Raw genomic sequence first — 14,617 nt, forward strand, 5'->3', positions numbered from 1 at the left:
AGTGAGAGTCCAGTCCGTAGTGTATCTAATATAATAGTGAGAGTCCAGTCCATAGTGGATCTAACATAATAGTGAGAGTCCAGTCCATAGTGGATCTAACATAATAGCGAGAGTCCAGTCCATAGTGGATCTAACATAATAGCGAGAGTCCAGTCCATAGTGGATCTAACATAATAGTGTGAGAGTCCAGTCCATAGTGGATCTAACATAATAGTGTGAGAGTCCAGTCCATAGTGGATCTAACATAATAGTGAGAGTCCAGTCCATAGTGGATCTAACATAATACTGAGAGCCCAGTCCATAGTGGATCTAACATACTAACATAATAGTGAGAGTCCAGTCCATAGTGGATCTAACATAATAGTGTGAGAGTCCAGTCCATAGTGGATCTAACATAATAGTGAGAGTCCAGTCCATAGTGGATCTAACATAATACTGAGAGCCCAGTCCATAGTGGATCTAACATACTAACATAATAGTGAGAGTCCAGTCCATAGTGGATCTAACATAATAGTGAGAGTCCAGTCCGTAGTGGATCTAACATAATAGTGTGAGAGTCCAGTCCATAGTGGATCTAACATAATAGTGAGACTCCAGTCCATAGTGGATCCAACATAATAGTGAGACTCCAGTCCATAGTGGATCTAACATAATAGTGAGACTCCAGTCCATAGTGGATCCAACATAATAGTGAGACTCCAGTCCATAGTGGATCTAACATAATAGTGAGACTCCAGTCCATAGTGGATCCAACATAATAGTGAGACTCCAGTCCATAGTGGATCTAACATAATAGTGTGGGACTCCAGTCCATAGTGGATCTAACATAATAGTGAGACTCCAGTCCATAGTGGATCCAACATAATAGTGAGACTCCAGTCCATAGTGGATCTAACATAATAGTGAGACTCCAGTCCATAGTGGATCCAACATAATAGTGAGACTCCAGTCCATAGTGGATCTAACATAATAGTGTGAGACTCCAGTCCATAGTGGATCTAACATAATAGTGAGACTCCAGTCCATAGTGGATCCAACATAATAGTGAGACTCCAGTCCATAGTGGATCTAACATAATAGTGAGACTCCAGTCCATAGTGGATCTAACATAATAGTGAGACTCCAGTCCATAGTGGATCCAACATAATAGTGAGACTCCAGTCCATAGTGGATCTAACATAATAGTGAGACTCCAGTCCATAGTGGATCCAACATAATAGTGAGACTCCAGTCCATAGTGGATCTAACATAATAGTGAGACTCCAGTCCATAGTGGATCCAACATAATAGTGAGACTCCAGTCCATAGTGGATCTAACATAATAGTGAGACTCCAGTCCATAGTGGATCCAACATAATAGTGAGACTCCAGTCCATAGTGGATCTAACATAATAGTGTGGGACTCCAGTCCATAGTGGATCTAACATAATAGTGAGACTCCAGTCCATAGTGGATCCAACATAATAGTGAGACTCCAGTCCATAGTGGATCTAACATAATAGTGAGACTCCAGTCCATAGTGGATCCAACATAATAGTGAGACTCCAGTCCATAGTGGATCTAACATAATAGTGTGAGACTCCAGTCCATAGTGGATCTAACATAATAGTGAGACTCCAGTCCATAGTGGATCCAACATAATAGTGAGACTCCAGTCCATAGTGGATCTAACATAATAGTGTGAGACTCCAGTCCATAGTGGATCTAACATAATAGTGTGAGAGTCCAGTCCATAGTGGATCTAACATAATAGTGTGAGACTCCAGTCCATAGTGGATCTAACATAATAGTGTGAGAGTCCAGTCCATAGTGGATCTAACAAAATAGTGTGAGAGTCCAGTCCATAGTGGATCTAACATAATAGTGTGAGACTCCAGTCCATAGTGGATCTAACATAATAGTGTGAGACTCCAGTCCATAGTGGATCTAACATAATAGTGTGAGAGTCCAGTCCATAGTGGATCTAACATAATAGTGTGAGAGTCCAGTCCATAGTGGATCTAACATAATAGTGTGAGACTCCAGTCCATAGTGGATCTAACATAATAGTGTGAGAGTCCAGTCCATAGTGGATCTAACATAATAGTGTGAGAGTCCAGTCCATAGTGGATCTAACATAATAGTGTGAGAGTCCAGTCCATAGTGGATCTAACATAATAGTGTGAGAGTCCAGTCCATAGTGGATCTAACATAATTGTGAGAGTCCAGTCCATAGTGGATCTAACATAATAGTGTGAGAGTCCAGTCCATAGTGGATCTAACATAATAGTGTGATAGTCCAGTCCATAGTGGATCTAACATAATAGTGAGAGTCCAGTCCATAGTGGATCTAACATAATAGTGAGAGTCCAGTCCATAGTGGATCTAACATAATAGTGAGAGTCCAGTCCATAGTGGATCTAACATAATAGTGTGAGAGTCCAGTCCATAGTGGATCTAACATAATAGTGAGAGTCCAGTCCATAGTGGATCTAACATAATAGTGAGACTCCAGTCCATAGTGGGGTCAGCAGCACAGACACTTCCCCAACCGATGCACAGGTGAGTGGTCCACCCTGGTCCTGACTTTGGACAACTATTACTCCTCCAACATGATTAAAAAGTCCCTTCAGGAGACAAGGAGACCTTCAGCCAGATATTTTCAAACATCTGCAGGCTGCTGGAGCTCAGACCCTCACTCACGGCCGCATTTCACAACCATTCTGGACCATCTCACGGCAATCGAGGAGTCTGGATTCTTCGAGATGCCGGCCGAGTCCTTCTGCTCTCTGCAGGACGACTGGAAGCTGGAGATCCAAGACATGTTTGACCAGCTGAGGACCAAGGAGAAGGTAGGAGGTCTCAGCGGCCACTCCATTAGGTACAGGCCTGCCTCCAAGAATATAATGTTGCTTAGCGCTCCCATTCTGTTTGTTTCCTGCAGGAGCTGCGTTCCTGGGAGGAGGAGCTTAGCCGGGCGGCGCTGCAGCAAAAGTGCCAGGAGGAGGCGCTGCGGCAGCGTGAGCAGGAGCTGGCCGAGCGGGAGATCCACATCCTGGAGCGCGAGCTGAACATCATCATCCATCAGCTGTACCGAGACAAACCTCACGTGGAGCGACGGCACGGGAAGTTCCGACGCAACCGCCTCAAACGCAAGGATGGCAACAGGATCAGTCTGCCGCTAGGTGCTCACCCTGTTTCTTGCTACTACCATAACACAACTACTTGGTTTTTAGCAACACAATAACACAACTGCATGTTTATTCTCACAAAAATAACTCAATTGCATGTTTATTTTAGCACGACAGTAACACAATTGCTTGTTTATAGGCAGAAAAACAGCACAACTACATGTTTGTACAAATATAACACAACGCTCATGTTTTTTAGCACTAAAGTAACACAACGGCTTGCTTTTTAGTACTGTAAAAAAATAACACCAAAGGTTTATTCGTACCAAAATAATACAACTTCACGTTTATTTGTACTAAAACAACACAACTACTGTATTTGCTGGAATTATTTTAAAACCTCTTCTCACTCCGGCACTTACCAAAGGCATGCGGTAAATTTAGGCCTGTGCTTATAAATCTGAGTGTGATGTAAGGATACCATCATGAAAGCACATTTAATAAAAAAAACTTTATTATGGTCTTACCTTTACTTATAAATGAAGTCCATGCGCAGCTCCTTCTGATCAAAAGCATCGATAACTTGTTTATAGAAGTCTTCCTTATCTTTCTTCAGTTTTAAAAGTCTCTCTGTCTCGATGGAGATCTTCCTTTATTACCTCCTGCTTCCATTGAAAGTCCAGTTTAGAAAACAGTTTTATTTTAGATATGTAATCCTCCATGTTAAAAGTGCAAGCGAGAGGAAAAAATAAAGGATTGCTGCTTGTTGTCACTTCTTCTGCAGCCGAGTAGTCGCAAGAAGGATCACTAGCGCCCTCTACCACCAGGAGGCGGGAGTCATTTAATGACTCATGTTTGACACTCGCAGCTACGGTATATTAATAAAACATAGCTGCTTACTGTTCTTTTTAGCATATTCAATAGCTTGGACCTTAAATCCAAGCACGACAATAACACAAGTACATGTTTATTCTTAAAAAAATAACACAATTTAATGTGTTTTTAGCACGGCCGTAACAAAATTGCTTGTTTATTGGTAGAAAAAGAGCACAACTCCATGTTTGCACTTAAATAACACAACTGCATGTTTTTTAGCACTAAAATAACACAACAGCATGTTTAACAGTATTATAAAAATAACACTAAAGGTTTATTCGTACAAAAATAATACAACTTCATGTTTATTGGTACTAAAATAACACAATTACTTGATTTTTAGCACGACAATAACACAAGTACATGTTTATTCTTCTAAAAATAACACAATTTAATGTTTTTTTAGCACGGCCGTAACACAATTGCTTGTTTATTGGTAGAAAAATAGCACAACTCCATGTTTGCACTTAAATAACACAACTGCATGTTTTTTAGCACTATAATAACACAACAGCATGTTTAATAGTACTATAAAAATAACACTAAAGGTTTATTTGTACAAAAATAATACAACTTCCTGTTTATTTGGTACTAAAATAACACAACTACTTGATTTTTAGCATGACAATAACACTAGTACATGTTTATTCTTACAAAAATAACTCAATTTAATGTTTTTTTAGCACGGCCGTAACACAATTGCTTGTTTATTGGTAGACAAATAGCACAACTCCATGTTTGTACAAAAATAACACAACTCCATGTTTTTTACCACCATAATAACACAACTGCCTTTTATTAGTACTGTAAAAAAAATAACACTAAAGGTTTGTTCTTATTATATATATATATATATATATATATATATATATATATATATGTATATATATATATATGTATATATTACTGTATAATATTTTGAAGGTGTGGCAGAGTTAATCTTATCGTGACTGTGCCACAATGAGTTCCATGCGGGGGAAACCTAACCATGCATTTATTTCTACAAAAATAAAACAACTGCATGTTTATCAATGTTGAAAGTAACAAAACTGCATGTTCACTAATACAAAAATAATGTTTGTTATTATTGAAATGACACAAGTGCATGTTTATTTATACAAAATAACAACTGGATGTTTAGAATAGAATATATCTTTATTGTCATTGTACAACGAAATTGTATGCAAACTAATTTAGTGCAAAATCCTACATAAAAACATAATAATATAGATAAATGGATAAAAATACATAAAAATACCAAGCACACAGCTCACATGCACAGTCATTATTGTCATCTTGTGTTCAGCGACACTATTGCTCTCGGGTAAAAAGTGTTTTTAAAACGGTTTGTACGGCATTTTATTGTCCTGGATCTCCTGCCTGAGGGCATCAGTTCAAAAAGTTGATGTCCAGTCTTGCAAGAATAACAACTCCATGTTTATTATACACCAATGGGACGGCCTGGTTGGAAGGTTGGCAGTGCCAAAAACCTGAGGGTTCCTGGTTTGATCCCCAGCTTGTGGCATCGCAGCCACATCAGTTCTGTCCTTGAGCAAGACACTTCACCCTTGCTCCTGATGGCTGGTGGTTAGCACCTTGCATGGCAGCTCCCTCCATCAGTGTGTGAATGTAGAAAAGTGCTATAATCAATTTACAAATACCACAACTACCTGTTTATTAGTACAAAATAACAGTAGTAAGTTTAACATAAACTGCTGTAGATAACATGTTTCATTAGCCCCGCCTACAAACTCCATCATGCTAACATGTTTCATTGGTATCTTTGTAGATTTCCAGCACAAAATAACCGTGCAGGCGTCGCCATCACATGACCGTCGCAGGAGTTTGCTCAGCAGCGGTTCCAGCCCCCCCACCAGCCCACCGCTGCTCCCTCGCCTCAGGGCCATTCAGCGTACGCTTAGCCCCGCCTCTATGACGCAGAATGCACCTGTCAATCATTTGTCTAAAATCATGTTGTTGGGGTTTTTTCCCAGTCATGCCGAGAGTGGGCGGTGGTGGGTGGGGCCAGGACGTCTTCCTGCGAGACGAGGAGGAGGGGGACAGGAAGGGTTCCAGGAAGAAGGGACGATCCCGAGGGTGTGGACCGCCACGGGAGCACAGCGCTGACGCCAGGTAAATAAAAAAGGCGGCTCTATATTGATATCAAAATGTTATCTTTTCTCCCGATTGATGCTAAAGTGACTGTTTGTAGCGTAAGGCCCGCCCCCGAGGGGAGTCGACAACGCTCCTGCAGCGCCCCCAACCTGCGCCGCTCGCCAAGACACAGTCCAGCGGTGCCCGGTGTGCCCAGCCTGCTGGAGATGGGTAATAAGTTTGTGCTCATTCTCTAAAAAAAGAAGGAATACCGTATTTCTTTGAATTGCCGCCGGGGCACTAATTAATTTAAAACCTCTTCTCACTCCGGCACTTACCACAGGCATGTGGTAAATTTAGGCCTGCGCTTATACATTTGAGTGTGATGTAAGGATACCATCATGAAAAGCACATTTAATAAAAAAAAAAATGTTATCATGGTCTTACCTTTACTTATAAATGAAGTCCATGTGCAGCTCCTTCTGATCAAAAGCATCGATAACTTGTTTATAGAAGTCTTCCTTATCTTTCTTCAGTTTTAAAAATCTCTGTCTCGATGGAGATCTTCTTTTATTACCCCCTGCTTCGACTGAAAGTCCAGTTTAGAAAACTGTTTTATTTTAGATATGTAATCCTCCATGTTAAAAGTGCAAGCGAGAGGAAAAACTAAAGGATCGCTGCTCACTCTTGCTGCTTGTTGTCACTTCTTCTGCAGCCGAGTAGTCGCAAGAAGGATCACTAGCGCCCTCTACCACCAGGAGGCGGGAGTCATTTAATGGCTCATATTTGACACACGCAGCTACGGTATATTAATAAAACATAGCTGCTTACTGTTCTTTTTAGCATATTCAATAGCTCGGACCTTAAATCCTACTGAATAGCTCTTAATCTTCTTCCCTTTATGCGATTTCAAATGATTGAAATCAGCCTCCTCCATTTTGAAAATGATGACAGGTGAAGTGTCACTCGTGACGTGACGAGTTTGACCCGGAGGAAATTCTAGGCATATGCTAATTATTTTGCGAAACGAGTTTGACCCGGAAGTAATTCTAGGCAGGCGCATACTATACTGTATATTCAAGGAAATTAGAATACATTTAACATCGTACATCTCAAATATCCAGCAACAGAGGGGAGGGAGTGGGGGGCCATGGTGGCAGGCCGCAGCTCTCAGGCGCTGCCCATCCTTCCATCACCCCTATGGGATTTGCGTCGAGGGCGTTGGATTGGGGGTGGGGTATGTGTGTGTGGCGTATATTTTTTGGGGGGGGATGCATGTGTGTGTGTGTGTGTAAGCCTGCAGTGTGTCTCGGTTCCTCGGCCTTGATGTCGTGCAGCCGATAAGTCCAAAGTCAACAACAACGGGTGTGTGTCCATAGGCTGTGCTATGCTAGGCTATCTTATGTTATGCTACGGTCTGCTCTGCGATGCTAAACACTGAAACAATCTGTTGTCGTAGAAAATGAAGACTGTTGCTTCATCAGTGGGTCAGGGACAGGACCGGTTCAGTCCTACCTCTGCCTCCCCATCCAAGAAGACGGCGACGGAGACGAGCGCAGCCCAGGAGGTCCGCCTCCCGGAGCCGGGCGGAAGAGTCCAGGCGGGGCGCGGCGCTCTGAGCTGCTGCTGCTGGGCTGCGGCGCCCTGCTGGCGGCGGTGGGCCTGGGCTGCAACGTGCTGACCTGGGCTCAGCCGGAGGAGGGCGTCAAATCCAGGTGGGACGCCTTCTTCCAAACTCACAGACTCTTCCGGCGGGAAAGCCCGCTGAAAATCCCCCCCGAGCGAGGCCTTCCGTCGTCCTCCTCGCCGCTGTCCTCGTCCGACTGCAACTCCACGCGCTCTCTGCTGCGCTCCGACAGCGAGGAGCTCCTGGCGGCGCGGCCCCCACGTTACCACGACAACCCGCTGGTCAACACCCGCCTGGAGAGCTTCAAGCGCAACCCCCGGCAGTCCCTCACGCCCACGCACGTGCCCTGCGCTCCCAGCTACATGCCGAGCTTACGCCGCACGCCTTCGGACGGCGCCATCAAGAAGAGCTGCCCTCAGAACAATCTAGAACCTTTGCCGGAAAGAAGTATTTTACAGAACCCAGGTAAGGTCAACACTTGTTTGTGCGCGAGCCTTACGCTCTACGCTAACTCTGTTAGCATGTTAGCATTGTCTTTTTCAGTGAGACGTAAACATATTGAACACAACACAATTGTATTTGTAATCATCCATCCATTTCCTACCGCTTGTCCCTTTTCAGGTGTTTCCTTTAGTGTTTACTGGCGTCATATTGCAGTCTACACATATCTCTTATGTGTGACTGCCATCTACTGGTCACACTTATTTAAAATTGCTTCAAGGTCAGCAAGCACAACCAGAATTATTCCATACTTTAAGCACACCGCTTTATAAGACACATTGTCCGATTTTGAGAAAATCAATCAATGTTTGTTTATATAGCTCTAACTCACGGGTGTCTCAAAGGGCTGCACAAGTTACAACAACATCTTCAGGTCAGATCTCACATCAGGGCAAGGAAAAACTCAACCCAATGGGACACAATGAGAAACCTTGGAGAGGACCACAGATGTGAGGACCCCCCCTAGGGCGACCGGTGCAATGGACGTCGAGTGGATCTAACATAATAGTGAGAGTCCAGTCCATAGTGGATCTAACATAATAGTGAGAGTCCAGTCCATAGTGGATCTAACATAATAGTGAGAGTCCAGTCCATAGTGGATCTAACATAATAGTGAGAGTCCAGTCCATAGTGGATCTAACATAATAGGGAGAGTCCAGTCCATAGTGGATCTAACATAATAGTGAGAGTCCAGTCCATAGTGGATCTAACATAATAGTGAGAGTCCAGTCCATAGTGGATCTAACATAATAGTGAGAGTCCAGTCCATAGTGGATCTAACATAATAGTGAGAGTCCAGTCCATAGTGGATCTAACATAATAGTGAGAGTCCAGTCCATAGTGGATCTAACATAATAGTGAGAGTCCAGTCCATAGTGGATCCAACATAATAGTGAGAGTCCAGTCCATGGTGGATCTAACATAATAGTGCGAGAGTCCAGTCCATAGTGGATCTAACATAATAGTGTGAGAGTCCAGTCCATAGTGGATCTAACATAATAGTGTGAGAGTCCAGTCCATAGTGGATCTAACATAATAGTGTGAGAGTCCAGTCCATAGTGGATCTAACATAATAGTGAGAGTCCAGTCCATAGTGGATCTAACATAATAGTGGGAGTCCAGTCCATAGTGGATCTAACATAATAGTGAGAGTCCAGTCCATAGTGGATCTAACATAATAGTGAGAGTCCAGTCCATAGTGGATCTAACATAATAGTGAGAGTCCAGTCCATAGTGGATCTAACATAATAGTGCGAGAGTCCAGTCCATAGTGGATCTAACATAATAGTGTGAGAGTCCAGTCCATAGTGGATCTAACATAATAGTGTGAGAGTCCAGTCCATAGTGGATCTAACATAATAGTGAGAGTCCAGTCCATAGTGTATCTAACATAATAGTGAGAGTCCAGTCCATAGTGGATCTAACATAATAGTGAGAGTCCAGTCCATAGTGGATCTAACATAATAGTGAGAGTCCAGTCCATAGTGGATCTAACATAATAGTGAGAGTCCAGTCCATAGTGGATCTAACATAATAGTGAGAGTCCAGTCCATAGTGGATCTAACATAATAGGGAGAGTCCAGTCCATAGTGGATCTAACATAATAGGGAGAGTCCAGTCCATAGTGGATCTAACATAATAGTGAGAGTCCAGTCCATAGTGGATCTAACATAATAGTGAGAGTCCAGTCCATAGTGGATCTAACATAATAGTGAGAGTCCAGTCCATAGTGGATCTAACATAATAGTGAGAGTCCAGTCCATAGTGGATCTAACATAATAGTGAGAGTCCAGTCCATAGTGGATCTAACATAATAGTGCGAGAGTCCAGTCCATAGTGGATCTAACATAATAGTGTGAGAGTCCAGTCCATAGTGGATCTAACATAATAGTGTGAGAGTCCAGTCCATAGTGGATCTAACATAATAGTGAGAGTCCAGTCCATAGTGGATCTAACATAATAGTGGGAGTCCAGTCCATAGTGGATCTAACATAATAGTGAGAGTCCAGTCCATAGTGGATCTAACATAATAGTGAGAGTCCAGTCCATAGTGGATCTAACATAATAGTGAGAGTCCAGTCCATAGTGGATCTAACATAATAGTGCGAGAGTCCAGTCCATAGTGGATCTAACATAATAGTGTGAGAGTCCAGTCCATAGTGGATCTAACATAATAGTGTGAGAGTCCAGTCCATAGTGGATCTAACATAATAGTGTGAGAGTCCAGTCCATAGTGGATCTAACATAATAGTGAGAGTCCAGTCCATAGTGTATCTAACATAATAGTGAGAGTCCAGTCCATAGTGGATCTAACATAATAGTGAGAGTCCAGTCCATAGTGGATCTAACATAATAGTGAGAGTCCAGTCCATAGTGGATCTAACATAATAGTGAGAGTCCAGTCCATAGTGGATCTAACATAATAGTGAGAGTCCAGTCCATAGTGGATCTAACATAATAGTGAGAGTCCAGTCCATAGTGGACCTAACATAATAGTGTGAGAGTCCAGTCCATAGTGGAACTAACATAATAGTGTGAGAGTCCAGTCCATAGTGGATCTAACATAATAGTGTGAGAATCCAGTCCATAGTGGATCTAACATAATAGTGAGAGTCCAGTCCATAGTGGAACTAACATAATAGTGAGAGTCCAGTCCATAGTGGATCTAACATAATAGTGTGAGAGTCCAGTCCATAGTGGATCCAACATAATAGTGTGAGAGTCCAGTCCATAGTGGATCTAACATAATAGGGAGAGTCCAGTCCATAGTGGATCTAACATAATAGTGAGAGTCCAGTCCATAGTGGATCTAACATAATAGTGAGAGTCCAGTCCATAGTGGATCTAACATAATAGTGAGAGTCCAGTCCATAGTGGATCTAACATAATAGTGAGAGTCCAGTCCATAGTGGATCTAACATAATAGTGAGAGTCCAGTCCATAGTGGATCTAACATAATAGTGCGAGAGTCCAGTCCATAGTGGATCTAACATAATAGTGTGAGAGTCCAGTCCATAGTGGATCTAACATAATAGGGAGAGTCCAGTCCATAGTGGATCTAACATAATAGGGAGAGTCCAGTCCATAGTGGATCTAACATAATAGTGAGAGTCCAGTCCATAGTGGATCTAACATAATAGTGAGAGTCCAGTCCATAGTGGATCTAACATAATAGTGAGAGTCCAGTCCATAGTGGATCTAACATAATAGTGAGAGTCCAGTCCATAGTGGATCTAACATAATAGTGAGAGTCCAGTCCATAGTGGATCTAACATAATAGTGCGAGAGTCCAGTCCATAGTGGATCTAACATAATAGTGTGAGAGTCCAGTCCATAGTGGATCTAACATAATAGTGTGAGAGTCCAGTCCATAGTGGATCTAACATAATAGTGAGAGTCCAGTCCATAGTGGATCTAACATAATAGTGGGAGTCCAGTCCATAGTGGATCTAACATAATAGTGAGAGTCCAGTCCATAGTGGATCTAACATAATAGTGAGAGTCCAGTCCATAGTGGATCTAACATAATAGTGAGAGTCCAGTCCATAGTGGATCTAACATAATAGTGCGAGAGTCCAGTCCATAGTGGATCTAACATAATAGTGTGAGAGTCCAGTCCATAGTGGATCTAACATAATAGTGTGAGAGTCCAGTCCATAGTGGATCTAACATAATAGTGTGAGAGTCCAGTCCATAGTGGATCTAACATAATAGTGAGAGTCCAGTCCATAGTGTATCTAACATAATAGTGAGAGTCCAGTCCATAGTGGATCTAACATAATAGTGAGAGTCCAGTCCATAGTGGATCTAACATAATAGTGAGAGTCCAGTCCATAGTGGATCTAACATAATAGTGAGAGTCCAGTCCATAGTGGATCTAACATAATAGTGAGAGTCCAGTCCATAGTGGATCTAACATAATAGTGAGAGTCCAGTCCATAGTGGACCTAACATAATAGTGTGAGAGTCCAGTCCATAGTGGAACTAACATAATAGTGTGAGAGTCCAGTCCATAGTGGATCTAACATAATAGTGTGAGAATCCAGTCCATAGTGGATCTAACATAATAGTGAGAGTCCAGTCCATAGTGGAACTAACATAATAGTGAGAGTCCAGTCCATAGTGGATCTAACATAATAGTGTGAGAGTCCAGTCCATAGTGGATCCAACATAATAGTGTGAGAGTCCAGTCCAGCCACCCGACCAGATGCCCGAACCACCTCATCTGGCTCCTCTCTATGTGGAGGAGCAGCGGCTTTACTTTGACTTCCTCCCAGATGGCAGAGCTTCTCACCCCACCACACGGCGGAGGAAACTCATTGGGCCGCTTGTACCCGTGATCTTGTCCTTTCGGTCATGACCCAAAGCTCATGACCATAGGTGAGGATGGGACAGGTAAATTGAGAGTTTTGCCTTCCAGCTCAGCTCCTTCTTCACCACAACAGATCGATACAGCGTCCACATTACTGAAGACGCTGCACTGATCCACCTGTCCATCTCACCATCCACTCTTCCCTCACTCGTGAACTTTTTCTTTATTATGATAAATTGACTTTTCAGGTGGACAAAGTCCACCATTGTCTCCAGTCTCTCTTTTTCTGCTGCAGTTGATAAAAAGTAAACAACAAACGAATAATGGGGAGGCTTTAGTGATTTATCTGGCAAGACAATTGTCTAGTCTAGTTGGACTGAAGTCTCAGGTGAGAAGCAATAAATGTTTAGGCTAAAGTCTTCTTTTCAGTTGCCTTAGCTCGAGCTATTTTTTGTTTTTCAATCCCAACAGGAAGTTTCCGTGCTTTCCCTGAAGTTCCACGCCTCCCTGATCCAAACCTGGTCTTCCCTCCAACCCCCCGTCGCCGCTGCACCCCCGAGCGCCCCAAGACCTTAGACTTCCTGTCGCGGCCCCGGCCCTCGGTGCGGCCTCCTGGCGGCCGGGGCAACGAACACAACAACCGGGGCAACGAACACAACAACCGGGGCAACGAACACAACAACCGGGGCAACGAACACAACAACCGGGGCAACGAACACAACAACCGGGGCAACGAACACAACAACCGGGGCAACGGCGAGTCCCCCGCCCACACCTCCAGCACGGACACCCCCCCGACGGTGGAATTTGTCGCGGACCCCGCGGGGCTGCGCACCCCTATGGAGGCCCCTGTGCCGTACTCGCCCCGCAGGAAGCAAAACCTGCTGGACGGGCAGGACGAGGGCCAGTGGCGGGACGGGACAACGGCGCTGTGCCGACCCAAAGACTCTGCGTGCCGCTACAAGGCGGGATTCCGGTCCTGAGTGTCCCCCACAAGAGGCTGAGGAAGCGTGATGAATGTACACGACATCTTTGATGCAGGCCTCTTTTTATTAAGAACACTTGACCACTTAGAGCAGCTTGTTTGCATCCAAATAAACCAAAATAAGGCAAATAATCACATTTATTTGGGGTCTAAGGGATTGATTTTTGAAATTGTTTTGTTGACCTCTAAGACACTTTAAATGTGTCTTTTCAGTCTTCTAATTGTCATCATTATTTTTTTTTCCAATACCGTATTTCCTTGAATTGCCGCCGGGGCACTAATTAATTTAAAACCTCTTCTCACTCCGGCACTTACCAAAGGCATGCAGTAAAAATTTGAGTGTGATGTAAGGATACCATCATGAAAAGCACATTTAATAAAAAAAACGTTATTATGGTCTTACCTTTACTTATAAACAAAGTCCATGCGCAGCTCCTTCTGATCAAAAGTATTATCTTGTTTATAGAAGTCTTCCTTATCTTTCTTCAGTTTTAAAAGTCTCTCTGTCTCCATGGAGATCTTCCTTTATTACCTCCTGCTTCGATTGAAAGTCCAGTTTAGAAAACTGCTATCAGTTAGCTCGGCTCCTCACGTGCGGGCGACCACAGAATTATCCTCGGACAACTCCCCCTCCCATTCTGCTCCGTGGGTGATCTCTTTATCCCACCGCTGCCACCATGAAGTGTTATTGTATAAATAATACACTGGGTATTTAGGACTGGAACATGCTTTATTTCAGCCCGGTTGTTTACATAGCCAGCATAGGAGTAGTGGTGTTACATCCTAAAAGGTCCGTCAGATCTGTTCCCAGCACATATCACGTCACTTGTTGTCACTTCTTCTGCAGCCGAGTAGTCGCAAGAAGGATCACTAGCGCCCTCTACCACCAGGAGGCGGGAGTCATTTAATGACTCATATTTGACACACGCAGCTACGGTATTGTGATGGTCTCGAGCCGTCGTCTTGCGGGTTCCCAGGACCACCAAGGAAGGACATGGCTTGAGCAGTTTGACTTTATCTATTTTTAATAAAACCTCAGTCCACGTCACTCTTCCGCTCCTCCTCTCCGCTCGCTCGCCGCCATCTTGGGCCGGGCTCCAGCGTGCCCTGCC

The 14,617-nt window shown here is 43.5% G+C and overlaps 1 protein-coding gene across 1 annotated transcript in view; it reads left to right on the plus strand.

Moving 5' to 3' along the window:
* The window catches only part of map3k9 (mitogen-activated protein kinase kinase kinase 9), a 33,878-nt gene extending 20,232 nt beyond the window's left edge, over window positions 1-13,646 (plus strand). The window contains exons 5-11 of the mRNA XM_061893895.1: window positions 2,656-2,831; window positions 2,924-3,164; window positions 5,776-5,898; window positions 5,981-6,119; window positions 6,199-6,311; window positions 7,540-8,172; window positions 12,992-13,646. Coding sequence (XP_061749879.1) covers window positions 2,656-2,831; window positions 2,924-3,164; window positions 5,776-5,898; window positions 5,981-6,119; window positions 6,199-6,311; window positions 7,540-8,172; window positions 12,992-13,503 — 1,937 coding nt within the window. The 3' untranslated portion in view covers window positions 13,504-13,646. The remainder of the gene's footprint in view (window positions 1-2,655; window positions 2,832-2,923; window positions 3,165-5,775; window positions 5,899-5,980; window positions 6,120-6,198; window positions 6,312-7,539; window positions 8,173-12,991) is intronic.
* Window positions 13,647-14,617: the final 971 nt, after the last annotated feature.

Source organism: Nerophis ophidion, linkage group LG03 (assembly GCF_033978795.1).
Source record: "Nerophis ophidion isolate RoL-2023_Sa linkage group LG03, RoL_Noph_v1.0, whole genome shotgun sequence".
NCBI classification, from domain to species: domain Eukaryota; kingdom Metazoa; phylum Chordata; class Actinopteri; order Syngnathiformes; family Syngnathidae; genus Nerophis; species Nerophis ophidion.